General features: G+C 31.0%; 13 protein-coding genes, 2 non-coding genes and 2 further genes across 15 annotated transcripts in view, besides 4 other annotated features; 8 read left to right on the forward strand and 9 right to left on the reverse strand.

The window, feature by feature from the left end:
* The window catches only part of NGG1, a gene marked incomplete at both ends in the record, with an annotated part of 2,721 nt that extends 1,645 nt beyond the window's left edge, over positions 1-1,076 (reverse strand). The window contains one exon of the mRNA XM_001644212.2: positions 540-1,076. Within this exon, the coding sequence (XP_001644262.1) occupies positions 540-1,076 (537 nt within the window).
* Positions 1,077-1,660: 584 nt separating this feature from the next.
* Positions 1,661-2,557, forward strand: RSM24 (mitochondrial 37S ribosomal protein mS35; the record flags this gene model as incomplete). The annotated part of the gene is made up of 1 exon (XM_001644213.1): positions 1,661-2,557. The coding sequence occupies one exon, from the start codon at positions 1,661-1,663 to the stop codon at positions 2,555-2,557; it is 897 nt and encodes a 298-aa protein (XP_001644263.1).
* Positions 2,558-3,041: 484 nt separating this feature from the next.
* MAK32 (Mak32p) lies at positions 3,042-4,088 on the forward strand (the record flags this gene model as incomplete). Its single annotated transcript, XM_001644214.1, has 1 exon — positions 3,042-4,088. One exon carries the CDS (start codon positions 3,042-3,044, stop codon positions 4,086-4,088), a length of 1,047 nt encoding a protein of 348 aa, XP_001644264.1.
* Positions 4,089-4,099: 11 nt separating this feature from the next.
* Positions 4,100-4,753, reverse strand: PET18 (Pet18p; the record flags this gene model as incomplete). Its single annotated transcript, XM_001644215.1, has 1 exon — positions 4,100-4,753. One exon carries the CDS (start codon positions 4,751-4,753, stop codon positions 4,100-4,102), a length of 654 nt encoding a protein of 217 aa, XP_001644265.1.
* A 263-nt stretch (positions 4,754-5,016) lies between these two features.
* Positions 5,017-5,295, reverse strand: MAK31 (Mak31p; the record flags this gene model as incomplete). The annotated part of the gene is made up of 1 exon (XM_001644216.1): positions 5,017-5,295. The coding sequence occupies one exon, from the start codon at positions 5,293-5,295 to the stop codon at positions 5,017-5,019; it is 279 nt and encodes a 92-aa protein (XP_001644266.1).
* Positions 5,296-5,752: 457 nt separating this feature from the next.
* Positions 5,753-5,968, forward strand: HTL1 (Htl1p; the record flags this gene model as incomplete). The annotated part of the gene is made up of 1 exon (XM_001644217.1): positions 5,753-5,968. The coding sequence occupies one exon, from the start codon at positions 5,753-5,755 to the stop codon at positions 5,966-5,968; it is 216 nt and encodes a 71-aa protein (XP_001644267.1).
* A 794-nt stretch (positions 5,969-6,762) lies between these two features.
* Positions 6,763-7,661, forward strand: UBC8 (E2 ubiquitin-conjugating protein UBC8; the record flags this gene model as incomplete). Its single annotated transcript, XM_001644218.1, has 2 exons — positions 6,763-6,767; positions 6,995-7,661. 2 exons carry the CDS (start codon positions 6,763-6,765, stop codon positions 7,659-7,661), a joined length of 672 nt encoding a protein of 223 aa, XP_001644268.1.
* Positions 7,662-8,173: 512 nt separating this feature from the next.
* On the reverse strand, positions 8,174-8,246 carry Kpol_1030trna1. The gene has a single exon. It is a non-coding gene; the product is annotated as a tRNA-Lys (tRNA).
* Positions 8,247-10,497: 2,251 nt separating this feature from the next.
* Kpol_1030trna2 lies at positions 10,498-10,569 on the forward strand. Its single transcript has one exon. It is a non-coding gene; the product is annotated as a tRNA-Arg (tRNA).
* A 1,011-nt stretch (positions 10,570-11,580) lies between these two features.
* Positions 11,581-12,588, forward strand: Kpol_1030p19 (SDR family oxidoreductase; the record flags this gene model as incomplete). The annotated part of the gene is made up of 1 exon (XM_001644219.1): positions 11,581-12,588. One exon carries the CDS (start codon positions 11,581-11,583, stop codon positions 12,586-12,588), a length of 1,008 nt encoding a protein of 335 aa, XP_001644269.1.
* Positions 12,589-12,932: 344 nt separating this feature from the next.
* Positions 12,933-13,922: a sequence feature (similar to hypothetical protein; correction of possible frameshift sequencing error~similar to Saccharomyces cerevisiae DFG5 (YMR238W)).
* Positions 12,933-14,290, reverse strand: Kpol_1030p20 (the record flags this gene model as incomplete).
* Positions 13,925-14,290: a sequence feature (similar to hypothetical protein; correction of possible frameshift sequencing error~similar to Saccharomyces cerevisiae DFG5 (YMR238W)).
* A 683-nt stretch (positions 14,291-14,973) lies between these two features.
* Positions 14,974-15,888: a sequence feature (similar to hypothetical protein; correction of possible frameshift sequencing error~similar to Saccharomyces cerevisiae YMR237W and BUD7 (YOR299W)).
* On the reverse strand, positions 14,974-17,056 carry Kpol_1030p21 (the record flags this gene model as incomplete).
* Positions 15,890-17,056: a sequence feature (similar to hypothetical protein; correction of possible frameshift sequencing error~similar to Saccharomyces cerevisiae YMR237W and BUD7 (YOR299W)).
* A 966-nt stretch (positions 17,057-18,022) lies between these two features.
* RNA1 (GTPase-activating protein RNA1) lies at positions 18,023-19,240 on the forward strand (the record flags this gene model as incomplete). The annotated part of the gene is made up of 1 exon (XM_001644220.1): positions 18,023-19,240. One exon carries the CDS (start codon positions 18,023-18,025, stop codon positions 19,238-19,240), a length of 1,218 nt encoding a protein of 405 aa, XP_001644270.1.
* Positions 19,241-19,306: 66 nt separating this feature from the next.
* MUM3 (Mum3p) lies at positions 19,307-20,797 on the reverse strand (the record flags this gene model as incomplete). The annotated part of the gene is made up of 1 exon (XM_001644221.1): positions 19,307-20,797. One exon carries the CDS (start codon positions 20,795-20,797, stop codon positions 19,307-19,309), a length of 1,491 nt encoding a protein of 496 aa, XP_001644271.1.
* A 429-nt stretch (positions 20,798-21,226) lies between these two features.
* TIM18 (Tim18p) lies at positions 21,227-21,799 on the forward strand (the record flags this gene model as incomplete). Its single annotated transcript, XM_001644222.1, has 1 exon — positions 21,227-21,799. One exon carries the CDS (start codon positions 21,227-21,229, stop codon positions 21,797-21,799), a length of 573 nt encoding a protein of 190 aa, XP_001644272.1.
* Positions 21,800-22,212: 413 nt separating this feature from the next.
* Kpol_1030p25 (uncharacterized protein) lies at positions 22,213-26,100 on the reverse strand (the record flags this gene model as incomplete). Its single annotated transcript, XM_001644223.1, has 1 exon — positions 22,213-26,100. One exon carries the CDS (start codon positions 26,098-26,100, stop codon positions 22,213-22,215), a length of 3,888 nt encoding a protein of 1,295 aa, XP_001644273.1.
* A 569-nt stretch (positions 26,101-26,669) lies between these two features.
* TRI1 overlaps positions 26,670-27,128 on the reverse strand; it is a gene marked incomplete at both ends in the record, with an annotated part of 1,051 nt that continues 592 nt past the window's right edge. Inside the window, one exon of the mRNA XM_001644224.1 lies at positions 26,670-27,128. Within this exon, the coding sequence (XP_001644274.1) occupies positions 26,670-27,128 (459 nt within the window).

Below are 27,128 nucleotides of genomic sequence, written 5' to 3' on the forward strand. Positions count from 1 at the left end.
CTTTACACCGTGTAGAGCCATTAAACAGTGGCACCCGGAAATTTCCGCTTGTTTGGGAATATTTCGCTCAAAATAATTTCTTGGGATCCACAAGGTTCACCTGCAACAGAGTAAAATTTTTTTTTGGTGTTAGGCCGGAAGTCCATTGAGAAACCCCGGAGATCTTTAGATCTTCGGAGAAACCTCAACCGTTTTTAATTTAAAAATTTTCCCAGTTTTTCAAATCTTTTTTTAAACAACTCTATTTGGCACAACAGCGGTAAAGTTTGGAAATCCAATTCAAGTTTGGTTTTTTCCAAGGGGATCATTTCCTTTCATTCCATCAAAGTTTCCTTGGTTTTTTATTTTCCTCTTCCTTGGTTTTCATTCTCTTCAAAAATAGTAACCGATTTAAATTTTGTTTCTTAGGTTTTTTATCAGTTTTCCTCATCACCTTCCTCATTTTCCAATGGCCTCTTTTTCTTTTCTTCGTTTAAATCTTCAATATGCTCTTTTCAGTATCTGATACTATTTTGTCTGGTTTTCCTTCAGTGGTAGATTTATCTTCTACTTCTTTTTCCACTTCGACCATTTTCGACTTCTTGTATAGGAGTGACAGGTGCATTATCAGAATCAATTTTTTCCTTCTCTGGCTCTACCTCATCTGCTGAATTCTCCAAAGACTCTTGTTTCTCATTTTCCTTTGATTCATTTTCTATTAGTTCTCCAACCGGTTCTTCACTTTTCACACTCTCCTCTTCTTGTTTTCCCTTGTTCTCTTTATCCTCCTCTTCTTGGTTTTCCAATGTTTCTTTATTACGTCTTTCATCTATATTTTTAAATCTCTGTATATAACGGTTATCCACATTCGAAACATTTTCCAATACATCATATAAATTATCCAACTGTTTCTGTAGTTCTATCAAAGTCTTCTTTTCAGGTATTTTCTCAACTGATGTACCTGTTAAGGTGTTTGTACTGGTATCATAAGATAACTCCAAAGTATTCAAAACTGACGACAAAATCGAGGATGGGGTAGATAAACGTTCATGAAACGGAGTTAATGGAGCCTTACCACGCTTTCCTAATCTTCCCATCTTGCCTAATTATACCAACTTTTAGATGAGATGCAATATGATTAAATTACTTTCAATCAAAAATTTAAACAAATAAAAATTGAAACAGAGTTGGAACAACAGGAAATAAAACCGGAACAAAAAGAACTAGAACTCTCACTACAAAAAATAATCAATAACTGATGCTATTTTATCAATAGACCTACTCAATCATCTTCTATTGACTAGTTATTGTCTTTGATTATGGCCTTGTTTTGCCTCATTTTTATATTTTGCTTATGATTGATATTCTAGTTTCCAAAATAAAATTCAATATCATCATTTACGAGGTATATCGAAATTTATTGCTGAAATTTGATCATTGAACGGTTTGATAAATTGGAAAAATATTTAAGAAACACCATTAAAGATAACAGATTTAAGGTGAATTGTAGTTAAAATAAGTGGTCCATATGGTCAACAAGGTGTCAATAGAATATTATTGAGGGTCTGCAGTTTGTGTTTGATTGTAGAAATTTGTTCTGGTTTGATTTTGAAGTGTTTCTATTGAATTATTTGCAATTCAACAAGAGTTAATAAATTTGAAGAAAACTAAAGTTGGAAAGATGTTCAGTAGAATAACAGTACGTCACATTGGTAGTGCTTCTAAAGCTCTTAAGAGGACTCCAAAGTCACTTAATAATTTGCCTTTGTATACTGAACCTGCTAAATGGAAAGGGTTACCTGCTGAAACTATTTTTAGTTTGTATAAAGAAAGAATGGTAAAACTGGGATCTGAATATAAACCATGTAAAGAAGAATTAGATGCATTGATTTCCACTTCTGAACATACTGGTGTTTCTCCAGGGAATATCAAGAATTTGTATTATAAAGGTGAACAAGCTGCTATTGATATCAATGGTGGTGAAGGGAATTCAGATGAAGTAATTCAACCTTTCGAATATGATGAATTGCCTTCTCCAGCTCAGGATCTTGTTGACCAACATAGAGAGCAAAGATTTTACAATAGGTTAGCTGCATATGAATTACCTTTATTGGCACAATTCCGTCAAGAATATAAACCTCCTTCTAAAAAGCAATTTCCAGTTACTTATCGTTATACCACTTATATTGGTGAAGAGCATCCTGCTGAAAAGAAGGTTGTTTTAAGAGTCAATTCAAGTAGCCTAGGTTTGAACAGTAAGCAATTACATAAGTTCCGTCTATTGGCAAAAACTAGATACGATCATATTACTGATGTTTTTAAAATGTCAACTGAAAGATTTCCAGAGGCTTCACAAAATGCTCGTTATTTGAATGATGTACTACAAAAGCTTCTAAAAGAAGCTAAAGATATATCTAAAGATGACTTCAGTGATGTTCCATTAGATACAAGACATACAACTGCTAAAATGTTACGTAAGAAAAAACACAATTACAAGTTTCCTGAAGAATGGAACCGTCCAGAAGATGCCCCACAGAAAACAATTAACTTGGCTCACATATTTCAAAAAGATCTGTAGTTTGAAGAGAGACACAAGACATTTTCATTTCCTCCATGTTTAATAAGATATTCATTTAATCATATTGCTAGAGCTATAATGGTTATCAAATGACTAGCATATATGTATGTACATTCCGTGTAAATAAATAGAATAAATTTCAATGATAATAATTCATAAACTTTACTTTGTTTTATTTAATACAACTCATAAATATCATTTATGATTTCAATCAACCATAACTCGCCAGATTAGGTGGTATAATACTGACATTTTTCAATCCAGATTTATCTCATCGACAACAAGCATTTCAAAGACTTTAATATAATTTTAAAGGTACTCCTTCCCTGAAATAAATGTAGAAATTTCAAATAAGTTAAGTTGACAATTGACAACAACAACTTAACTTGGATTATAAGACCAGGGGATATATGTAGTTGATATATTTGATCTGGAAGATTGGTATTAATACAATTTATAGTAACGGAGTTCTTTGACGGCCACTATGGATAAAGATGACATTTTGTTGACTACCAATGGTATGTTCATCATTGATGATATTATAAAAAATAATGGTGATAGATATACTAATATCCCTGGTGGTGGTGGCACATATGCAGCGATAGGGGCAGTTATTGTATCCCCTTCACAGGAAGTTAAAAGGAGAATTAAGTGGATTGTTGATCAAGGTTTTGACTTCCCAGACGAATTGACAGCCCAAATTAAAGGTTTTGGAACTGGTGTCACCTTTAGAAAAGACTCTTCAAGAAGAACAACAAGAGGTCTCAATGAGTATAGGTTGAATGATCTAAGAGATTTTAAATACGTTACGGAGAAGAGACAAATCAGTGTCTCAGATTGGATTGAATTATTTGGCCAAACTAATCTTCAAGCTGCAAAATGTATACATTTAGTTTCCTCAGGGGACAGAACATTGTCAATTCTGAAGGAATTACCAAATGATGCTAACAATTTAATTATATGGGAACCATTACCAAGTGATTGCATTCACGAAAACCTTGATCGATATATCTCGATCTTAAATAGAGATGAACTGATCTTTATATCACCTAATGCTGAAGAAGGAGCAAGATTATTCAATGTAAGAGAGCCTAAATATATAGATGAGTGTAAAATATTGATAAAAAAGTTTGGTGGAATTCTAAAACCTAGTAGCATATGTATTTTAAGGTGTGGTAAACTTGGAAGTTTGGTATTAACTGAACAGATAGACAATCGGCGTGACATCATCCACTATCCAGCCTATCACTGCAATACAAGTGACAGAGTAATCGATCCAACTGGAGGTGGCAATTCATTCTTAGGTGGGTTTGCAATTGGATATGTATTAACTAATGATATCCATATTGCCAGTATCTGTGGTAATGTAGCAGCTGGATGCATCATCGAAGAACTTGGAATACCCAAATATGATATCAATTCTGATAAATGGAACGGATTAACCTTTTATGAAAGGTTAGAAATATATATAAAATCGTTCAACCTATCACAAGATGCATCGGTTGTCTATAGAAAAATATATGAACAATAAATAATTAAAAACTATGCTTCATAACAACTTTGGAAGAATTCGTATTCTAATTGTAAAGTTTTTGCAAAAGCTTCTTGAACTTCTTCGATCGAGTATTTGTTGACTTCCTCTTCTAAAAACTTACACCAGGTTTCAAAATGTTCACCGTCATGTAAATCGATCCATGTTTGGTATTTCCAGTGCAAGTTTTCAGCTCTTGGTGAATCTCTTGCCCACTTCAAATAGACTAATTCTGCACACCATAATGAAGTAATCAAAGCTGGATAAGTGTATTTAGAGGTTTTGTCATTGAATTTTTCGTTAATGGAATCCAAGTATCTTGAGACTTCCTTCAATGGCACTTTCGTGAACTTTTTTCTTTCTTCTTCAGTGACACTTGGGGCAAGTAATTTTAAACAGTCTCTAAAATAAGTATTTTCATCACTAGCAAAGAATCCGATTTTTCTACCCAAAGTCATCATACTATCAGCATCTGGAGCTAAGGAAGTGGTTTTACAAATTAATCTAAAGGAATCTTCAAAAAACATTAGATCTTGAGCCAAATAAATGTATAAAGCACGATCACTTAAAGTACCCAAACACCACTCATTAGTCAATTGATGTTGGCTAGCTTTTTTAAATAATTCTTGATTGTTTTTCAATAATAAATCAGTAGTAGTTGTCATTGTTATAGTTACCTCTTGGTATGTTAAATTTTATGTTTAACATATTTCGATACAACTAATAAATGTTGAACTCAAAACCAAGTTATTGAAAAGAGATATCAAAAATAATATCCCTTGTAGTATTTATATGTTTTTTAATGGAAAGGAGTCAAATGATCTCTATTAATGCGTTTATTATGACTAGGTAACTATTAGAACTTAAATTTGTAATATGAAGAAAACCGTATCAAAAAGATATTCATGTAACAAAAATTTCATTAAACTCAAACAATTGATTTTATAAAATTGTGTTTGAACTCAACAATGTTATTTAATTCATCTTCAGTGATTTTTATCGATTTAATAGTACTCTGAGGAATACTGACTAAACCCATTGCCCTTTGGACTAAGTTAGAACCCTCGCCATTCTGTTCACGAACGTGGTTCATAAGTAAGTTCAATTGGGAATCTAACGCAACCAAAGTACCTTTGATATACCTATTATCATCAATTGATACATATAAAGTAGAACCTATAAAGTCATGTAAACCCAATTTTTCCATTATCTTTATACGTCTTCTTGCCAAAACAAATCAGTCCAAATCAAACTAAAATCTATGAAATAAATAAACACAACAATTGTAAACTGTAATACCACAATATTAGACCAATTGACCTTTATATGCTTGTCTTATAAATATTAAACCTCCTCTTGATTCTTGGTTATATCTTAATATAGTTGAAATATTTCAATACTTCATTAAGAAGCGTTCCCATCAAATATTTAAATATTAGAAAATGTAATATGGAAAGTAGAACAAGGTGAAGAGTTTGAAAAAACAAAAGTATACAAACAGGTATCTAAAAAGTGGGATAAATAATTGCTGGTACTAGTTTTCAAGTGTGAGTGGGTTTTGTTGTATTACACTCTTTTGTTTAAAATAACTTTAGCTGGTTAGAATTAGGTTTAATATTCATATATATCTGTATACTGGTCGATAAACATTGAAATATAGTAATATGAATGAAAATACAGCAGTTAAGATATACAATAACATTACGTTAAGGTCATTATCGGCGTATCAGCTCCTATCATATCGTGAGAATATGTGTGAATTGTTTCAGTTGTTGGATGATTCAGAGAAACATGGAGCCATAGTCAACGACAAGAGACAAGAAAGGACATTGCAATCTATGAAAGAGCAAATAGAGGCCCTAAAAAAAGAGAGCGATTAACCTGTTCCTTCATTTGATGAAGGATAATTATTCACTTGTGTTTGAACCAAAAAAGAGATCGCAATAGGTTAGGAGATGTATGCTTTATTGATGAAGCACTCGGCTTTACAAAACTATCTTGGCGTCACCCATGTAGAACGAGTATAGTTGGGTAAGGAAACCACAGTCCATATCATGTAATAATAGATCAAAAATATCAAAAGTATAAATAGTATTAAATAAAATATTTAAAAGTAATTGTATCATCATCATCATCATCATTACTATTATTGTCATGAATTTTCACCTTCATATTGATAAAAATATGATCTTGTTAAGCAATATCCACCAAAAGAAGGGAAATACCAGAACAATCACTCTAAGAGATATATTAAATAGCATTCCCAGAAGAACGATAGTCTTTTGAGAATAGTTCCATCACATCTCTTCTCAACTCGATGCTTTATATAGCAAGTTGGTATATCGATCAAAATTAAATTACCCTGCCTTACATTTTGTCCCCATATCATAGCTAAACTTCCCACCTTAAATTTGGATTACTCACCAGTTTAAACTATTAAAATAAGAGATAGTTACTATTTTAGAACCATTAAAGTTTAAGTTTAAAGTTGTTTATAGAATAACAGCAACAGGAACTGTGAAAGTGAGCTTGGGTTTTCTGAAATCTATTGTTGTAGTTTATCTGATTTTATTTTTGTTTTATTTTTGCTTCATTTTTGGTCAAGATAGAATAAAATATTATTTATTTCTGATTGCGTAACTGAGAAACTTTTATTATATAATACTTAATATCGATGAGGTATGTACTATTGGTTATTGGGTCAATTGATTTGTTCTGTGAATACATGCTTTTAAAGCTACATATTTTTTGATCCGGTTTGATTTGAAGTCCACGCTTTTATTTTTTTGTGTGGGGTTTTATTTAAAGGGCTACATATATATATGGGGACTCTGATAAGTTTTTATGTTGAAATACCTTACTAACTATTATTTCGATTGATTGAATAAATTATATGTTTTGTTTAGTGGGAATTCAAAAAGAAGAATTGAAACCGATGTCATGAAACTTCTCATGAGTGATCACGATGTAGAATTGGTAAATGATAACATGCAAGAATTCTATGTCAAATTTTGTGGGCCAAAAGATACTCCTTATGAGAATGGATGTTGGAGGCTGCATGTAGAATTACCTGACAATTATCCTTATAAATCTCCAAGTATCGGATTTGTTAATAAAATTTTCCATCCAAACATTGATATTGCTTCTGGTTCAATTTGTTTGGATGTCATCAACTCTACTTGGTCCCCATTATATGATTTGTTGAATATTGTAGAATGGATGATACCTGGATTGTTGAAAGAACCAAATGGAAGTGATCCTTTGAATAATGAAGCAGCAGGTTTGCAACTACATGATAAGACTTTGTATGAACAGAAAATTAAAGAATACATTGATAAATATGCAACAAGTGAAAAATATAACGAAATTTTTGGTTCTTCTAACTCTGATTCTTCAGACGAGGATTTAGATGTAGATGTAGATGGAGAACAAGAAGATGAAGAAATGGGTTATGAACATGATACAGAATATGGTAATGATAATGATAATAATGAAGATGATAAATTAAGTGATATATCAACTGATGAATTAAGCGAAATTGATGTTAGTTCTGAAGACGAAGAAATCGAGTGATATGGAAAAAATAAAGTGAAAGTTTGAAACTTCTCTCTTATGACTTTTATAAAATAATGTATGAAACATATATGGAAGCTAGTAATTTGATTTACACTTGTACTCAACTAGTTTCATCCCTGTTGTAAACATTCATTCACATACAACAAACAAAAAGGTAATGAAAACAATATATTAAGAAGATAAGATAAAAATAATAAAAAAAATAAGGATATGGCCACAATGACCATTTGGCTATTTATAAAATTGACATTTCAAACATTTTCTTCCCTCATTTAATTTTTTTTGATTTTGCATTCTCATACTTCAACAAAGGTAGAAATAGAATCATTTACCTATTACTATCACTAGATTAAGTATTATGATAGGCTTAATATATAGATGTTAATAGAATAAACTATACCAAAATATAAGTAAAAACCTTCATTAATAAAACCATGACGGTGATATTATTATTCATTTTTTATTGCATTGTTCATTTGATTCTCATATAAATAAGAAGCAAAAAATAAAGCCCTGTAGGGGGATCGAACCCCTAACCTTGTGATTAAGAGTCACACGCGCTACCGATTGCGCCAACAAGGCTTCTATTTGTTGAAAGCTTAGGATCAAGATATCAGCCCAGTCAGAGTTGTCATGCACGTGTAATTTTTAACGTATTAGATGATTTTGTTGTGACTTCATCCTGGATACTCTGAGATAAAGTTTAAGTCACTATCAATTGTATTTCGTACAAGGTGAATGTATCGATTTTTATTAAAAGAGTTCTAGGAATATTGCGTTAAAAGATGATTTTAGGGTAGGTATCACGTGAGGAATAAGTATGGTTAGTAACTATACCTCAGATATTTGTCCTGACTATTAAAATGTGGGTTATCGATTTTTATTTAGAAATAGGTAAGTGTTTAAATTATGTGAATATATAGTTATAAACTTGCTTTCTAAACGTAAGAGTAAAATATTATCTTCTAGATTAATATTTCTGCTCTTTTTAGTTTGTGTTATGCCTTAGTCTTCTTTTTACAATTAATTGTTCAGATGCTAACATAATATCTGAGTTATTCATTATAGTGATTTAATTAAGATGATTTTGAAGTTATAATAGTATATATTTATTTCCCTGTGGAGTCTTATATTTGAACTAAATAAATATATAATAATAAATTGAACAGATGATACTTCGATATTCCAAAATATCATGTCCTATTTATATGTTTAGATCCAATTCCATAATCTTAGTTTTATTAGACAATTATTAATAAGTTCTTTGCACTTCACTATCACTAATAGTTTGAAGAGGTTAATGGAAATATTATCTGGCAAAAGTGTCAAAAATAAATTAGTTAGAGATAACACTCCAGCTAAAGCAATCATAAATAGTCAAGATCAGACTAAAAGGAGAAATAAATAAATGTTATAACTTCAAAATCATCTTAATTAAATTACTATAATGAATAACTCAGAAATTAAGTTAACATCTGAATAGTATAAAACTATTTATGTTATATAGGCTACTCTGTTACAAGATGAGATGTTGTGACCTAAAAAATAGGTAATATAGTTGTAGGTTTACAGGATATTGTTATAAAGCAATAAGTATTTATTGCAATGATAAGGTACAATCGAAGATTACGAATCCAATGGTTTATTGATATGATTATTAATGTCAGGTTATCATTGGCAATCATAATAATTAATTATGATTAGAAAGGTTAGTTAACAATTATGATTAGAAATGTTAGTTAGTAATTTTAATTAATGATTACAAAAATAAACTATAACCAAGGAATTGACAACAATCAATTACATCAGTAGTAGTGATGTGCAAAGGACTTATTAATAATTGTTTAACAATACTAAGATTATGGAATTGTGTTCTGACCTAGAAGGTTCCAGAATGTTCCTTATTTCCACTCACACGTGACTACTTTATAAGATGTTCATGACGTCATAGATATATCTATGATAATGTAACATAAATCAATTTATTAATATGGTATACAATAACTAATCAGGTAATTACTAACAATCAGGTTATTGATTGTTTGCAATACTGTAGAACATTCTAGAAACAAAATAAAAAGAATATTATTGGTAAATTACCAATAGAATAAAATACTTGAGTGAGAGTGCAAGGAATTGTTAGAATGTAGAGAATTATGTTGTGTATTTTCTACCGAATCGTTCATAGTAATAGATTCTTTATTTATTTCCAAGGACATTCTTAATAAGTTGATATTGATCCGGTGTATTAAAGTATATAATATACACATGGGAATATAATTAACATGACAAGTGTCGATTAAGATCTTGTCATTTCTTATATAAAGTGTTGGAAAAGTTTTCAGCGTCAGTAATACTTTCGTGTAAAGTAACATTTCTTTATCCTATATGAATAATGTCGTAATACGTATATATCACGTGTTACCTCATAATTCTGACATAGAATAAATGATTGGTAATTATAAGATTGTGGGATCGAAGATTAAACGTATAAATACGGACACTAATCTCAATATTAGGATAATCTGATTTCCAAGATTACCTTTACATATTTATATTATTATTTTATATTATATATAAAATCCTCACGGAGAAATATAATTTAAGAAATATGTCACCTATTAAAAATGATCAACAATTTCAACAAACGTATATCTATCTACTTACATCAAAGCTTACAGCTCTTGACATTTTTACAATAATACATACGTCTCTAATTTGAAGAATTTACATTTAACATTACACACGTGACTTGAGTTGGTCATGCGGAAATCATGTGCAAGGAAAATGGTATTTCAATAAATCTCGTATCCTAAATATTTCAAGAAATTAAGCTCGCGTGGCGTAATGGCAACGCGTCTGACTTCTAATCAGAAGATTGTGGGTTCGACCCCCACCGTGAGTGCTTTGTTTCTTCTTTTTTTGGGTTCCTTATGATTAATATATTAAGGAACGACAGCTTTTCTTTTTAGCATAACATATTTCTAATAAAGGTCTTCAACATCATGACAAAACAGCTTCATAAGAAACTGTTCACTCTGATGTTTAATTCAACAAACAAATAAAAGTTTATGCAAGCTTTCAAATTATATAATAGTAAAAACAATTATAGCAATTATGTAACCTATCTTAGAATCTCAACCAGCTGATACTTCACAATTCTTCATATTATCTCACAAGTACAGACATTCAAACATTGAGTATCACAATTCTTGCAGTGACAACATTAGACAAGTAGACTTGACTTTGTTTAATTAAAGATATGCAATATTTAATCCTAAACTAATCTAAATAAAGGAACTCAAAGAGTTTAAACGTATACAATGCAACAAGATATATTTTTAACTCAAATTAATCTCCATGGATGTACACAAATAACAACACATACTTATTCTATAATAAACTCGATTAACAAACAACACCGGATCAAAATAACAAATATGCAAGGCAATCATTTACACTAACAAGAAAATCGCCGTAATCTATAATATGGTCAAAACCATTAAACAATGAATTCTATTCCATTCTATTACATTCTATTCCATTCTATTCTTATCCGTATCTATCGATAACTAAAACAACTAGAACAAGAAAACATCAATATCCATAAGCACCAAAAAAAAAATAAGAAAGAAATATCCAATTCCAAACAAGGCATTTGATATTTGCTATTTGCTATTTGATTATTAATTGATTTAATGACGGTATTGTCAATTTATTGATCGTGCAGGCTAACTGAAATTTGATTATTAATCATTAACTACCCACCATCCCTTTATTTAATCAATGAAAGTTGATATAGTTTAATATAAATAGAGTTTTATTCAAATTAAATTATAAATTATATTAACTTATATTGAATTATTAATTGTCTCTGCCAGATTAACATCAATCGATCTATTAGTTTGATAGCAGGATGAGTGTTTTAGTTACAGGTGCTACTGGTTACATTGCATTACATGTAATTGACCTTTTGTTAAAGGAAAATTACAGAGTAATTGGTACTGTTAGATCAAAGGAAAAGGCTGCTAAGTTAGAGAAACAATTTAATTATAATAAGGATTTAACTTTTGAAATTGTTGAAGATATTGCTAATTTATCTGCTTTTGATCATGTAATTAAAAATCATGCTAATGAAATTAACTATGTGATTCATATGGCTTCACCTGTTACTTTTACTGCAGATGATTTTGAAAAAGATATCTTAATCCCAGCTGTTAATGGTACTAAAGGTATCCTTGAATCAATTAAGCAATATGCTCCAAAATCTGTGAAGAAATTTGTTATAACTTCTTCAATTGCTGCCATGATGGATTTAACAAATCCAACTGCAATTTTAACAGAACAATCATGGAACCCAACTACTTGGGAGCAAGCTCAGGAAAATGGGATTGCTGCATATTCAGGTTCAAAGAAATTTGCAGAAAAAGCTGCTTGGAACTTCTTAGAAGAGAATAAAGGTATTGTTGATTTTAAATTAACTACGATCAACCCAGTTTTTGTCTTTGGTCCTCAGAAATTTGATGAAGACGCCAAGGGTAAACTGAATTCCTCATGTGAAATCATCAAGGAAGCTATGTTTGCTCCAACAGAAAGTGAAATTGATAAATCTGTTTTTGGTAGTTATGTTGATGTACGTGATGTAGCAAGAGCTCATGTCTGTTCTTTACATAATGATGAGTTAACTGGTAAAAGGTTGATCTTGTCAAATGCTTCATTCACTAAGCAAAATATTGTCAATATTATGAACAAGCGTTTCCCTCAATTGAAGGGCAAGATTGCACCTGCAGATAATAGCGAGTTACCTCAAGGAGGTCGTGTCCATAACGAGAAGACTAAGGCTCTATTGGGTTATATTTTTAAAGATTTAGAAGAAATTGTTGTCGATATGGCTGATCAAATATTGAAGGTTCAAGAACAATAGAATTTACAAAGTCAAAAAATTTGATATGTTATGTTAAGAAAACGTCATTAAGAAAAAATCAAATAAAATATTACACTTTTATGTATTGCGTTACTCGATTATGACAATATATATAACATAAACTATATAGTATATAAAGGAATAACACCCTTAGAAAACACAACCGACTTCAAGAAATCGTAATAAGAATAGAAAATAAACCTAAATTGTGATATGAAATATTTAATAATATTCATGCAAAGAGATATGTAGTCTCTAATTCTAATTTTATAATAATGACATTAAATTACCATGAAATGCCTATCCCCACATTAAAACATAAAGTTTCAGATCAGAATGAAATATTAGAACAACATCCAAACTGAACCACCTAGAAGAACAAATAAGATCACTGCTGTGACAATTGCGGCACCCGCACGATCTTTTTGTTTAATATCTAAATTATTTGATAAAACACTGGTGCTGGTAGCATTTAAACCAGCAGATGGGTCACCTACAGATGTACCACCATTATGCATAGTATATGGGGCAGGTCTATTTAGTATCAATAAGTTAGACATAATTTCCAAAGCACACATTTGTTCACCTAAACCATATTTGCCATCATTCGTTCCTAGGTTCCAATTTAAACCACAAGTATGACCATCAGTACCACCGTCACATGATTTAGCAGCACCTTCAGCACTTGCTTGAATTAGAGGAGTTATAGTATCACTGGTGTATGGTGCTAGAACACTTGTTAAACCTAACATTCTTGAAAAAATACTCTTAAAGGAACGTTGATCAGTATTACAAGTATTATGGTCCTGACACGCTTGTTCATACATAATATTATTCTTGAAGAAAATACTTTTTGCACCATTTAGAACCTTAGTTAAGCCTGACTCCCATTTACTAGTACCGTTTGTTGCATTATACATATAAGCCAACCCACCTAAAACAATACCATGATTATAACTCCATTCAAGTTTAACAACAGCTGAACAATTAGAGGTAATATTGGCACCATCGAAAACGTTAGCTTCATCATTTAAGACAACGAAATTTACATCTACTAACCAATCAAACACTTTTTCAGCAACTTCTAGATAAGTATCATTCCCAGTATATCTACCTAATCTTGCAGCGATTTGAAATAAACAAGCATTGGAAACAGTGTTCTTATAGTTGTAACCACTGTTCCAAGTATAAATTTGCCATCTTAAACCACCACCACAATTAGCAGAATCCCATCTAGCATACATGGTATTGAAAACCGCCTGGGCCATTGCTAACCAATCTGGCTTCCCATCAGAAGGAGCAGTAAAATTACGTTCTGCAGCATCCATAACAGTCAACCCCCAAACACCTTGATCATCATTACCTCAACAAAAGTTTGATTAGCAGGAACATAATCATAATTTGATCCGGTTTGAGCCAATAAAGCATCATAGATAATATCATGATAAGTGTCATTTTGACATAAGAACCAATTTTCAATCATACCTCCAAATGCTTCACCAGCCTCCCACCAATAATATGGAGGTTGAAACATACCAACAGTACCACCATATCTAGTACCTTCATAATAATCCAGCATACCACCTTGAATCAAGGAAGTAGCAGCGCATATTGAATCTTTTGAATTGACATCTAAATCAATTGCAGTAACTGTAGTGATAAAGTTAAATGCTTGTAATAAAACAGTCAATAACAAAACCATTTTTAATGATTCATAAATTATAGAATATAAGCTTGACTTTTATCGATAAAGGTCTTACCTTTGTTCTATCCTCAACTTTATTTTGTCTACTTTATCTTTCAGTATCTTGTTAAACAAAGTAGTTACTAACACTTTCAAAGAAAAACCATTTCATTAAATATAATCGATATATCGATAAGATTCATCTAAAAGATTATTCAATAACCTTTAATCATTATTTTAATTAATGAATCTTAGACTTGTTTGATACCTGTTTGCTATCTGCTGAAACTTTTTTCAATAATAAAAGAAAAGGAACTTTTGCTTAATTGCGTAATTCTGTTTCGAAAGCGAAAAAAAAACGAAAAAGAAACGACGGAGAGAGATCAGAAATATTTGATTCTAAATTTAGAATAAAATTTACCGAGGCACATATGAGTTATAGTTAATGCATGATATTAGCAGACATCAAGATGCTAGCTTATCAACTTGGGTGTATTAGTAGAAATCTCTATAGTTTCTTCTTCTGTTGTTCTGGTATTAATATGAATGCCAAGATTGAGTCTATGTGTTCCCTATCTGAAAGAGGAGGATGAGGAGGCTTAAGTTATAATGTCAAAATAGTTCAATAATAGCAAAGAAACAAAGAAACAAAAAATAAAAAATACAAAGATAAACACAAAAAAAACACTAGGAGTAAGTGATCATGCATCAAATTTATTATTTGTAAAATTTGTAAAGAAATCTAGTAAATTTGTTTTTGATAGTTTGTATACTGATTTTGGGAAACTTGATTTAATATCGTTTGAAACTTTGGTTATGCCCATATCTTGAATGACTGTTCCCATTGATTCAATTAGTTTTGTGGAAAATTCAATATACCAACGATGATTCCAACACATTATTTTGACGCACAATGATAATATGCATTCATCTATCTTTTCAATTTCCTCTCTAATTATTGATGATTTTAGTTCTGCATTTGGTGACGTCGTACTATTCCTCAGTTTTGTGCTTTCCCTAATATATAATTCAAGTAATTTTCTTGCGCATCCTGATGAAAACCTTTGAGATAAGCCCTTTTGAAATGCCATTGCTGCCTCTGGGTAGTATCCGAGCCGACGTGCACATAATCCATATAATTCCCATTCAATAGTGCTTCTCCCGTATTCTTCATTTTTACCCTTAAGTAATTGTGCTTCATTTTGCCATAGCATATAAAACTGTATATCTTCATGCAATACTTGAAATAAATTTTCTAACCATTCTTGACATAATTGTCTTGATCCGTCTGAATTATGAACAACTTTAACAGTTTGTTTGTTTATAACTTCAGGCTCAATTGGTTTCTCTTTTAAAAATACCTTGTCTTTATACCTTATTAACGTTTCCCAGCCTAAGATTTGAACCAATTCAGAAATTAACCCATAGACCATATGATATATCGGCTTCAATTTTGCGCCGGTGAGACTAACTAATAAAGCATCTGCAGTTTTATGCTCTTCTCGAATTAATTGGGCGTCTAATTTGCTAATTCCTTCTAAGTTGACGTCAGTTGGTAGAGGCAAATGTAAGCTTTCTTGACTGACTGCACCGAAAAGTCTTTTCAACATATATTTATCCTTTTATATTTTCCATTGGAACACAATTCATTGTAATCAACGCATTTTTGACGTCATTCGATTTTAAAAAGGACTTTGTTAATAAATACCAAGGCATAAACTCATGAGGACAGTAATCAATTGCTAATTGAGCAATTTCACTTGCAAATGCATAATCGTGTTTATTATTTAGCAAAAAAATAGCTTGAATGGCAAGCACTTCGGATTTATAGATAATTTCAGTTCTCTCGAAAATATCATCAAAAGTTAATAAGAAATCATGAATTAATCTAATTGCTTCAATTTCTAAATCAGATACTAGTAATACTTTTATTAAAACAATGTCTATCTCTGGATACTCATATTTCATCCCCAATAGCATATCTCTACATATATCTATATTACCAGTCAACCTCACCACTTCAATTAAAGTTTCCACTAAATAATTATTTGTTTTCGTAACGTTTAGTACATGAGGAGGTGCTCCCAAAATTGTACCATCCTCATAGACTTTTGGAAATAAGGATATAAATGTTGCAGCCGATGTATTGATTTGTCCAGTGATTAAAGGGTTTAGGACCATTGTCTCTACGATAGACTGTACCTCGCCATCTTCAGCATTATCTTTCATTGACATTAATGAACGAGCCATTCCACTTACAAAAGTCTCTATCCATAATTGTTTCACCAAGTCATCATCACTATCTTCTACGTTGGCTTCATTACCATTAATATCCACAACAAAAGTTTTCAATGTTCCTGGCAAATGTATAATAACATTCATATCGCAATTTTTGAAGGCATTCCAAGAAGAGAGGGATATCTTATAAACTTTGTAATCTTTATATTTTCCATACCAATTTTGAGGTTGGCCAGATATACAATCAACAACATCCTTCAGGAAGACAGCCACGGATGATGGATCAGATGTATCAACTCCTACTACGCTGAAATAGGTACCTACATTTCCCAAAAGTTTCTCACCTCCATGGTTCAAGCCGTTTGAAGCTTTAACATCATTATGAGAGGAACTAGGAGATAAAGTCTTGGATATATACTTAACCATAGTCACCATATCTGGTGGACCCAAATCGTTCACCTGGTATAACTTTGCCTTTCTTTCGCTCAATGCATATCCAATAGAAGGCTCTTTTACCTCGGGAATCGAGTGCTGTGAGATCCCCATCAATATTTCTAGCTTACAGTGCCCTTTAGATCCCAATATAAGCTTACAACAGGACTCAATTCATTTAAACATCGATCCAGTTCTTATTCTTTTAACCAGATCTTTAATTTCATACCTGAACTTTTTGATCTTTATACGTGATATCCACTGGATCACGTGATAGACACAAACGTCTTAAAAGCATCTGGTCGAGATGAGTGCAACTTATGCTTATAAACAAAACAGATTTGTACTCAAATCATAACTCTAAGGTCCAATACCGACCCCAATACGTTTGTCCAAGGACCGCATCCTTTCTTTGCCAATTGACGACCTTTACAATCATATCTATATAGTACAATTTGGTAGAAACAGATACTTTGCCTCTTATGAGAATCGTATATATTTATTTGATAGTAATATTTATACTAAACAAGTAAATATCACTTTAATATTTATCGGTACTTATAACTGGCTTATAGATTACCTGAATACTTATTGCAATCTTCAGTACCTCAATATTATATAACTAAAATCAACTAAACATGCAAGGGATGTAATTCCATCAAAACTTGTCGTATTAACCAACAAACAAGTTCCTTGAAATTATAAAACAAATTTCGACAATAAGCGTTACAATTTCATATCAATAGCTTATTTCTATACAATATTCTTGTTTATTTTTATTACTGTCATCATAATCTTTATCTTCATTAGCCGTCTCTCTTCTGTGTATTATCAAGTTTTCAAATATTGAGTGTAATGAAAAGGTCCATCGGTTTTAAAAAGTTGAAAAAAATTTGATAATTTGATGAGATGTCAAATTGATCTAACATTGGATTAAGTTCTCTCGATACGATCAGAGGAAGTGATTACTATTGCTGGGTCATTGTATATTTGAGGATATTGTTTGATTCCTGTTTTATAATCTCTATTGATCCGAAGAAGAACCAACAACTGCAGAATCTTGTTAATTAAAATTAAAAAATGGCAACTTTAGATTTTGTTCCTGTGTATGAAGAGAAGGAAGTTTATTCAATTGCTGGTAAAGCTCTTAAATTGAATTCTGAAGATGATGTCAAGCCATATTTTGATGAATTATCTAAATTAGAAAAATGTTCAAAGTTGGATTTTTCTGGTAACACTATTGGTATTGAAGCTTCCAAAGCTTTAGCAAAATTTATTGATACCCATGATTCAATAAGATTAAATATCAAAGAAATTAACTTTGCTGATTTGTATACTTCTAGATTAGTTGATGAAGTTGTTGAATCTTTGACTGCTTTATTACCAGTTTTGTTGAAGTGTCCAAAATTGGAAATTTTGAACTTATCTGATAATGCTTTTGGTCTAAGAACTATTGATCAATTAGAACATTATATTGCAAATGCTGTTCATTTGAAACATTTAATCTTAAGTAACAATGGTATGGGTCCATTTGCTGGTGAAAGAATTGGTAAGGCTTTGTTTAAGTTGTCTCAAAACAAGATAGAAAATAAAGAGTCAATGTTGGAAACTTTTATCTGTGGTAGAAACAGATTAGAAAATGGTTCCTCTTTATACCTAGCTTTGGGTTTGAAGAGTCATGGTGATGGTTTAAAGGTTGTAAAGTTATACCAAAATGGTATAAGACCAAAAGGTGTTGCTACTTTGATCCATTACGGTTTACAACATAATAAAAAATTGGAAATCATCGATTTACAAGATAACACTTTCACTAAGCATGCCTCTTTGATCTTTGCTTCTGCTTTGCCAATCTGGTCGGAATCCTTAAAAGAATTGAATTTAAATGATTGTTTATTGAAAGGTGTTGGTTCAGACGCTGTCTTCAAAGTTTTAAAAGAAAAGAAGTTCGGCAAATTAGCAACATTGAGATTTGAATATAATGAAATGGTTCAAGAGACTTTAGAATCCTCATTTTTACCTGCATTAGAAAAAGGGAACTTGCCAAACTTGAAGACATTAGAGTTGAACGGGAACAGGTTAGAAGAAGACTCTGAAGCATTAGACAGTTTACAAGAATTCTTTGAAGACTTAGACTTGGATGATTTTGAAGAAGTTGATAGTGAAGATGAAGAAGAAGACGAAGAAGAAGAAGACGAAGACGAAAAATTGGAAGACGTCGATGTAGACCACTTGGAAAAGGAATTAATAGCATTACAAGTTGAAGAATTAGCTAAGGAATTGTCAGAAACTCATATATAATACTTATAAAATTATTAGTTTCCTTTATATTTTTCCTGTTGTAATTAATAAAATAAAAGTATTAAATTATGTAACTTTAATCCCACTATCTATAGAATCTATTAATTTATCCTTGGCTCTCCATTGATCTTCAAGCCATTTCTCAAGGGCATGATTTCTAACTGGCAATAGTTCTGTAATATCGTGACGATTAATATGAATCATTATAACAATAGGTGATAACAAAGAACTTTTACTTTCTGGTTTCAACATTTCTAATATTGAAGGGTCGATTTGTTCCAATTGGTATCCTTCGTGCAACTTCAAATTTCCATTCACATGGTCATGTGCCTTATCTGTATATTTTGGTTTGTAATATATTATAGTTAGATCATAAAGATTCTTGTTAATTTTGATATGTTTCAGCAATTCTGAGTTGATTTCCTTTTCTCCTCCTTCATTTTCGCTATCGTTTGCAAAAGGTAGTGTCTCATCTTTTGAATCTTTCATTAATTGTGTCTTTAGTAAAGTAGATAGACCCAGCACGACTTGATTTTTTTTCAATACTTCTTCATTTACTACATCCGTTGCTTTACTTGAAGAACTTATTTTTGTAACAAATTTTTCCATTTTATTATGAATAAATGTTTTACCTTCCAATATTATATTATTTTGAGATTGCCTCTTGACGTTATTAATATTAGCAAAACAAGCAATTGTTTCGACAAAGTTCTTGAATCTCGGATACAGTACATTGTAAAATTTAGCAACAAAAGTATATTCTTGGTTTAATTTTCTTTGAACAATTGAGAGTTCGGTAGTTAAAATATTAACCTCTGGGAATAAAACTAATACCTGATTCCCATTTTTAACCAAATGTTCCTTGATATTTCTATTAGTAATAGTAATATTCTCATCATTAATCAATATACTTTTAAGTAATGAAACATCTGGGGAATTGAATATCTTCCCCCAACTAATAAAATTAACCCTTGGGAAGTTCATCTTATCTATCATTCTCAAATTATTAAGGAATCTTCTTCTATTCAATTTCACAATATGTGTATTTTGAACTAGATAGCTTATCAACGCAAAATCGTTCAAAGATCTATGGTTTGACAACAGTAATGTTGTCATCTGACCTCCTTCATCAAACAACTCTAACGTTTCACTGTCTCCAGTAACAAATATCTTCAAGTTCTTTTTATTTTTAATCGTCATCTCAACGATATGATATTGATAATAAAGTCGAATCAAATTTGAAATTCTCTCCAGAAACGGTAAAAGGTATTTGTCAATAAAATATAAAATATAAGGCAAAACCTTCCTAGCCTTATTTCCCAAGATAGGAACATTATCCCAAATTTTCCCATTGATCTCAATCGCTCTCCTATGGAAGTTCCCATAACAGAGTAACCGCAATAACTTAACTTCAAAATAAACAACTGTATCCCAAATAAAATAATTCAACAAAATCAAGATTCGTGCACCAACATAAACCCAATCCTTAGGAGTCCACTCTCCAAACGTTGAACTCTGTCCAACAAAAAAGGTCTCTATAGTATCAACTAAAGGCATCCTCTCGTTCTCTCAAAATGTATATCCTATCGTCTAGCACACCAATAAATAAAGAACTAGATTACAACTTCAAATATCAACCTTAAAAAAATATACCAAAGTAATTAACTGCCACCAACTCTTATTTCTTCATTCAATTCATTAACTCCAATGGTGACAGTTAATTTGTGTCGTTGTTATTTTTGTATTGGTTGTCCCTTTTATATAGTTCCATTTCCTGTCGCATCCGCATTTCTGACACCTTTTAAGGACGATATCGAATAGATATTGAAAAATTATTTGATCCAGTTCGAAGTTCAAAACTTGAAAGGTATAATAAGAGGCATTGATGATTTTTTGGATATTTCTTGTTTTACTTGGTTCTGAATTGTCAGGGGATTAGAATTGTGAGATCTCTGTGTGATTAAAATTATCTTATTTCGAGTGAATATGTTATCCTCTGGGTTTCGAGTTGGTCTTAGTGGGCTAAGATGTTACAATGGGAATTTTATGAAGATGTCATTGCTTATTTCACAACAGCAACAGCAACGATCTATATCTTTTAAGAAAGCATTTGACAAGTTAAAGATTATTCCTTCTCCTCCTGGTGGTGTTACAGGTGATGTCAATGAGTCTTTTAAACCTCCTGAGTCGAATATGTTTCATGGGTCTTACCATTGGTCTTATGAGCGTGTTACTGCTGCTACAGTTTTGCCTTTAACTTCTTATGCTATATATGCAGCTGCAACTGGTGGTGAACTCCACCCCCTAGTGGACGGTGCTCTTGCAACGTCAGCTTTGTTTTATTTGCAGTATGAATTCAAGAGTTGTATTATAGATTATATCCCAAAGAGAAAATTTGGTGTATGGCATAATTTAGCAAATTATCTTTTACTGGGTGGAACAGCTGTTGGTTTATATGGTATTTATACTTTGGAGACTGATAATAATGGGATCTTTGATTTGATTAAGAAGGCTTGTAATGATGAGGATCCAGCTTTATCTATCTTTAGAAGACGATAATTTCTGTAAATTATTTTTGCATAGGTGGTAGGTAGCGTTGTTTGAAGTGAATTAACTTCATAGCATCGTACACACTCCTTCCCTTTCTTCCTTTTTCTCTCTTTTCCCCTCTCTTTTCTTCCCTGTTAATATTACTACCAGTTTTCTCAACCGTTAACATTTGTTTTATGTTAAATATTGCATACAATATATAAATATATACTTTCTAATTAAAGTTTTTAAACCAAAACTAGTCCTTTTATTTCCCATATTTAAACTATGTTTCTCTTCATTTATTCATGACAAACATATATCTAATAGGCAGAACTATTTATTGGTATACATTAAAGTGTTTTATGCCCTTTTTAACGAGAACACTTAACAGCCTTATTACCTATCTATGTACAACTATTTAATTAAGATAAATATCAAATTTATCTTAATTTCTCACCACGTACAGCAGCTGCAACTAGACTTTCTGTAGCAAGTTGTTTTTTAACTTCTGCTCTATGCTTCAATTGAGTTTGAACGTATTGTATTTCACCTTTAGCTATCAAACATCGTAAAATGATATCAAACGTCTCTGACATCCTTTCAAGGGGGTCTTCTGATTCCTTTTTAATTACATCTGCTATTTCTTTTCTCTTTACTTTAGAGGAATTTGCCATAATCGTCTTTTGTCTTGCAATAGATTTCAGTCTATTTGTAGTATATTCATTTTTGGATATAACTGAGTATTGTTTGTTTAAATAGTCCATGTACATCGGAGTCATCCTTTCTATCTCTCTTTTCAATTCTAAAATTGATTTATCATAAAATGCTGGAATTAGCATTATCTTTTGATAATAACCATTCTTTAACTCAACTAATGGAGGGCCTTCTCCACCATTGTGGAAAAAATCAACACATAATGTTTCAATCCACATAAATATCAATTCAACTTCAAATTGTGTTAGCGGTCTACCAAATGATGGGATTTGATCATTAGTTCCTAAACTGAGATTTTTGGCATCATCCCAAATCGATTTCTTACCATTATTGGCCACATGCTTTTTATGTTTTACAACTGATAAAGAAGGAAGCAATAAAGAGTCAACTACATGTAAGGTCTTTATCCATGCATTTATGATGATTTTGAACAGTAATTCCTGTGTCAACTCTGAAGCTAGTATATTCAAATTGGCATTCAAATAGTCAAATAATGGAATTAAAGGATCATAGTAACAATCTTTCGATTTTGAACCTTTGGCTCTTAAAACAACATTTTTTAATGTCTCGCGAGAGAATGTAAATGTTATAAAATCAGAAAACTTGTGAACAATTTGCTTTATTGCTCTATCTCGAGCCCTTGTAAAAGTTCTATATGCTCTCCCAATACAAAATAATGCATCCAATTGTTCATTTTCTAATGATACTTGCAAAAATAGCTTACCTTGCGTATCTAAATCTAGTATAATATCACTTGGTAAACCGTCATCTTTGAATTTTTTTGAATCTAAAAGAAGGGTTGCTTTTCCACATAATTCATATTTTTCTGATCTTCTTAATTTTTGAGATGAATAATTTTGCCAAATATTAAAGGAAAGCAAACATGTATTACCTTTGATTTCTTCCAGTTCAAATTCTTCATCCCATACAGGATTATATGTTTTAGAAATTATATTGGTTTTTGATATTTCCTTAGATTCATCTGTATTGACAATTGAAACAAAAACGTCTGGAATTTCATTCATTTTTAATGGTTTTAAATTTTCAGCGGCAACTACTCTTAATGAATATATTAAATGCATATCATGTACTTTATTCTGAGATTCAGCAAGTTTCTTTTCTTTCTCAAATTTATGTACAGTTGCTGAAATCTCTTCCGCTTTAAACTGTTCACCTAAATCATTAACTTTTGAAATCATCGCATCCAAGTTATTAAGAATTACACATGTCCTGCGTGTGTATTCATATGGTCTTGGAATTTCAATGGTGCCTGAGATTAAAGCCTTTTTCATTTCACTGAAAAACCAGGTCTTCTGTTTTTTTTCAGCGTTAATTTTACACAAGGTGATGGATTCCTTCAATTCTAAATTCCTGAATTCATAATCTTCAACATCTCTTGATAAATCAGAATCTATAACTTGGAGTAATGTCATAGAATATAAATGAATGCTATCGGAAAATGACTTTAATAAGAAAGTGATTATTTTGGCAATTTGATATTTGTTTTCCCAATTCAAGTTGATGAAAATCGAAAGTGATTCATTTAACATTTTGAAAATGTCAAGAACTGAGGAACTATATGGTGTAGTATCATTAATTTTAACCCATTCTTCGTTAGATAAAGAAGTTTGCACAACTTCAGTAATCTTTTCACTTGTATTATTACACAATGATAATAAGTATTTGATGAAAAGCTTCTCCAAAGATAATGGAAATGATTTGTTAGGCTGTGTTTGATAATAAACAAAACGTAATTCGCTCAATATCATATATGTACTTAAGGCATTTGATGGGGCTGTATCATGTCGATATTTTTTAATCCGTTCAATTATAGTAGGAATGTCGGAAATCACAGCCTCTATAAGAAAATTGGAAATCTCAATAGGAATATTTACTTTATCAAATAATGGCTTCTTATATTTTTTTTGCAAGGCCTGTAATTGAAGTAAAATTTGTTCAGCAATATCTTGTATATTTTCAATTTGTATAGATTTATCTCTTGGTATGGTATCAATTAAAGAAATATAATAATTCTCCGTGGCTTTAAAGATTACTCTTCTAAATTTTTTACACCATTGGTTAAGCATATTATTATCGTTTTTTTTATACTGAAGATATGAAGGATCTCCTTCAATAAAAGAATAATAAAATGACAGTATGTCGGAAAACCTTGGCTTTTTTTCATCAAACAGATTGGACAATAAAGTACAAATAGAATTGATGCACTGATTTGATGTATATAAAAGATTAGAAAGCCATCTTCTTTTATCGCGAATATTCCATGTGTTACTATTTTTAAATCTTTCATCATATAAAATCCTGTTATAAATTACAGTAAAAACTTGATCAATCATTGAAGAATTTATTAAGTTTCCTTTCAGCACCTTAAAATTGGCTGCAGAGTAAATTAAGGAACTCATAGTAGTTGGAAAATCAAGTCTCCAGTATTTGACAATTTTAAAGATAAAAAATGCAGCATCTTTTGAAATTTCTAACTTAACTTGATTTCTTGACAGTTCTCTTTCGAGAACCAGAGAAACTAGAGAAACATATAAATCTTCAGCATTGGTTGGAATTAATGTATTAGCGCTAAGTTGATGGTTATTTCCAGGATTTGTTTTCATTTCAAATTTTTCTGATAGTTTTTTTATTTCATGTAATTCGAAATTTTTCCAGTTATAATAAGAGTCTTCATCTTGAAAATCCTCTTTAATTAAAGATCCATTATCACGTAAAATATTTTGGTGAATATGTTCTAATTCAGTTATATATATCTCGTTTTTACATTCATTCATAACTTTAATGATATCTTGTTGAAATTTGATTGCTGGAATATTAAATATTTCCATTAAATAAGAACAATGTGTTATTTCTTCTATCCTAAATGTTGGTGTTCGCACTTTATCAGCATTAGCATTTTTGTTTACATTCGAACTTAAATCAATAGAATAACGATTCTGACGTGAAGAAGTGCCAGTAGGATTTAGTACTTCCTTAAGTTGATTTAATTTTTCTTTAAAGCTATTATCAATATTACTGGGTAACAGTAAAATTATTAAATTCACAAACAACTGAATTTGCTTGTATAACTCTTCTTGTACATTATTATTCTGAATTTGATTAATTTTATTGATTTCGTTATTAGCAATTTTTGTGAAATATATGAATAATTCTTCAAATCTGTTCATATCTTTTATAACATTTGAAGTAGAAGGATTCAAATACATATCATTGTAAAACTTTAATAGAGATCGTCTAAAGGATACATCTGAGACTTTAATCTTGTTCATGGTCACATTCATAAGGTATGTTTCTAATGACACGGCTGTTACCTGTAATATAGCTTGTTCCGAAGCAATACTATTGTTATTGCCATTACCAATCGCATCTTCTTGCAATAAATTTCTTACCTGATTGCCTATAATTCTGAATCTTGGTTCATTTATATATTCTAATATCAATATTTTCAATACATATTGATAAGTTTCATTTTGGTCAACCCTTGGTGTATAAAGCTCATCTATGGAAAGTGATGTATCCCCACTACTAAACGTACTAGTTGAAACTGATCGTGAAGAGGCAGCAGATGAACTTGGAGGAGGTACCCTGTTCATTACAGAGACTCAAAATGTCTACCAAAACTGATATGGTCTTTATTTCAAAGGATTTAAATCTTGTTATAAATGACTAAAACAAACTTAAAATAGAGTTCAATATCATACAATACATACAACTACGATAACTAATGGGATATCATACAGCAAAAGTACTTAATTAAAAAGTAATATTTTAATCATCAGTATATTGATATCCCAAAGTTTCAAGGCCTTCGTAGGATTTTGATCTAAATCAAATGTTTAATTGAATTTGTTTCACGGCCGTTGCTTCGCACTATGTATCTCATCAGATATCTTGGTTAGTACGGAGAAAGATCATTTATAAGATGCCAAATGATCTGACGACAAAAAGATTGATAGAATGTATTAATTGGATTAGTAGTTTTATATTCTAGTCATTTGAAACAATGAAGTAAACATTAGAAAAATAAAAATACAATAGATTTATATTCGTTATTCATTAAAATTTATAAAATTAATTGCTGTATATAGCTAAATATCGGAATCATTATTAGAATTAGATTAATGCATTGTTAAAGTTGATATTTCTATCAAATGGAATAGTGTTAGGACATACTATAAGACCTGGTTCTTCTTCTGGTTCTTCTTCTAGTCGTTTCTTCTCTACCCAAATCCCGTTTTCTTTTCTCTACTGGCTTAGGTTTTATAACATCATTTTGGTTATACATGTTTCTTGCTAATATTTTATTAAGAGTGAACATTGTAACCTTTTTGCCAAAGATAGGTTCCATAAGCGAGTCACATAGGATTTCTCTCCTATCGTTTGGATTTTGGAGGTTGTTTAATTTGATATACTCCCAAACTCTCTTAACAGCCTGTGTTCTCGTTACTGATTCGACTTTTAGGAAATCTTGCAATTCGTCACTTAAAAGCACGATTGTAGAGCTAATACCACCATGGGCCCCTGTATGACCATTCTTCTTCTCGACATTTTTTTTGGGTTTCTTATCATGTGTTCTACTAGTATTTCTGGTAGTTCTCTTGACATTTTCATTGGCAAGTGA

The sequence above is a fragment of the Vanderwaltozyma polyspora genome, genomic scaffold, assembly GCF_000150035.1.
Source record: "Vanderwaltozyma polyspora DSM 70294 KpolScaffold1030 genomic scaffold, whole genome shotgun sequence".
Classification (NCBI taxonomy): Eukaryota; Fungi; Ascomycota; class Saccharomycetes; order Saccharomycetales; family Saccharomycetaceae; genus Vanderwaltozyma; species Vanderwaltozyma polyspora.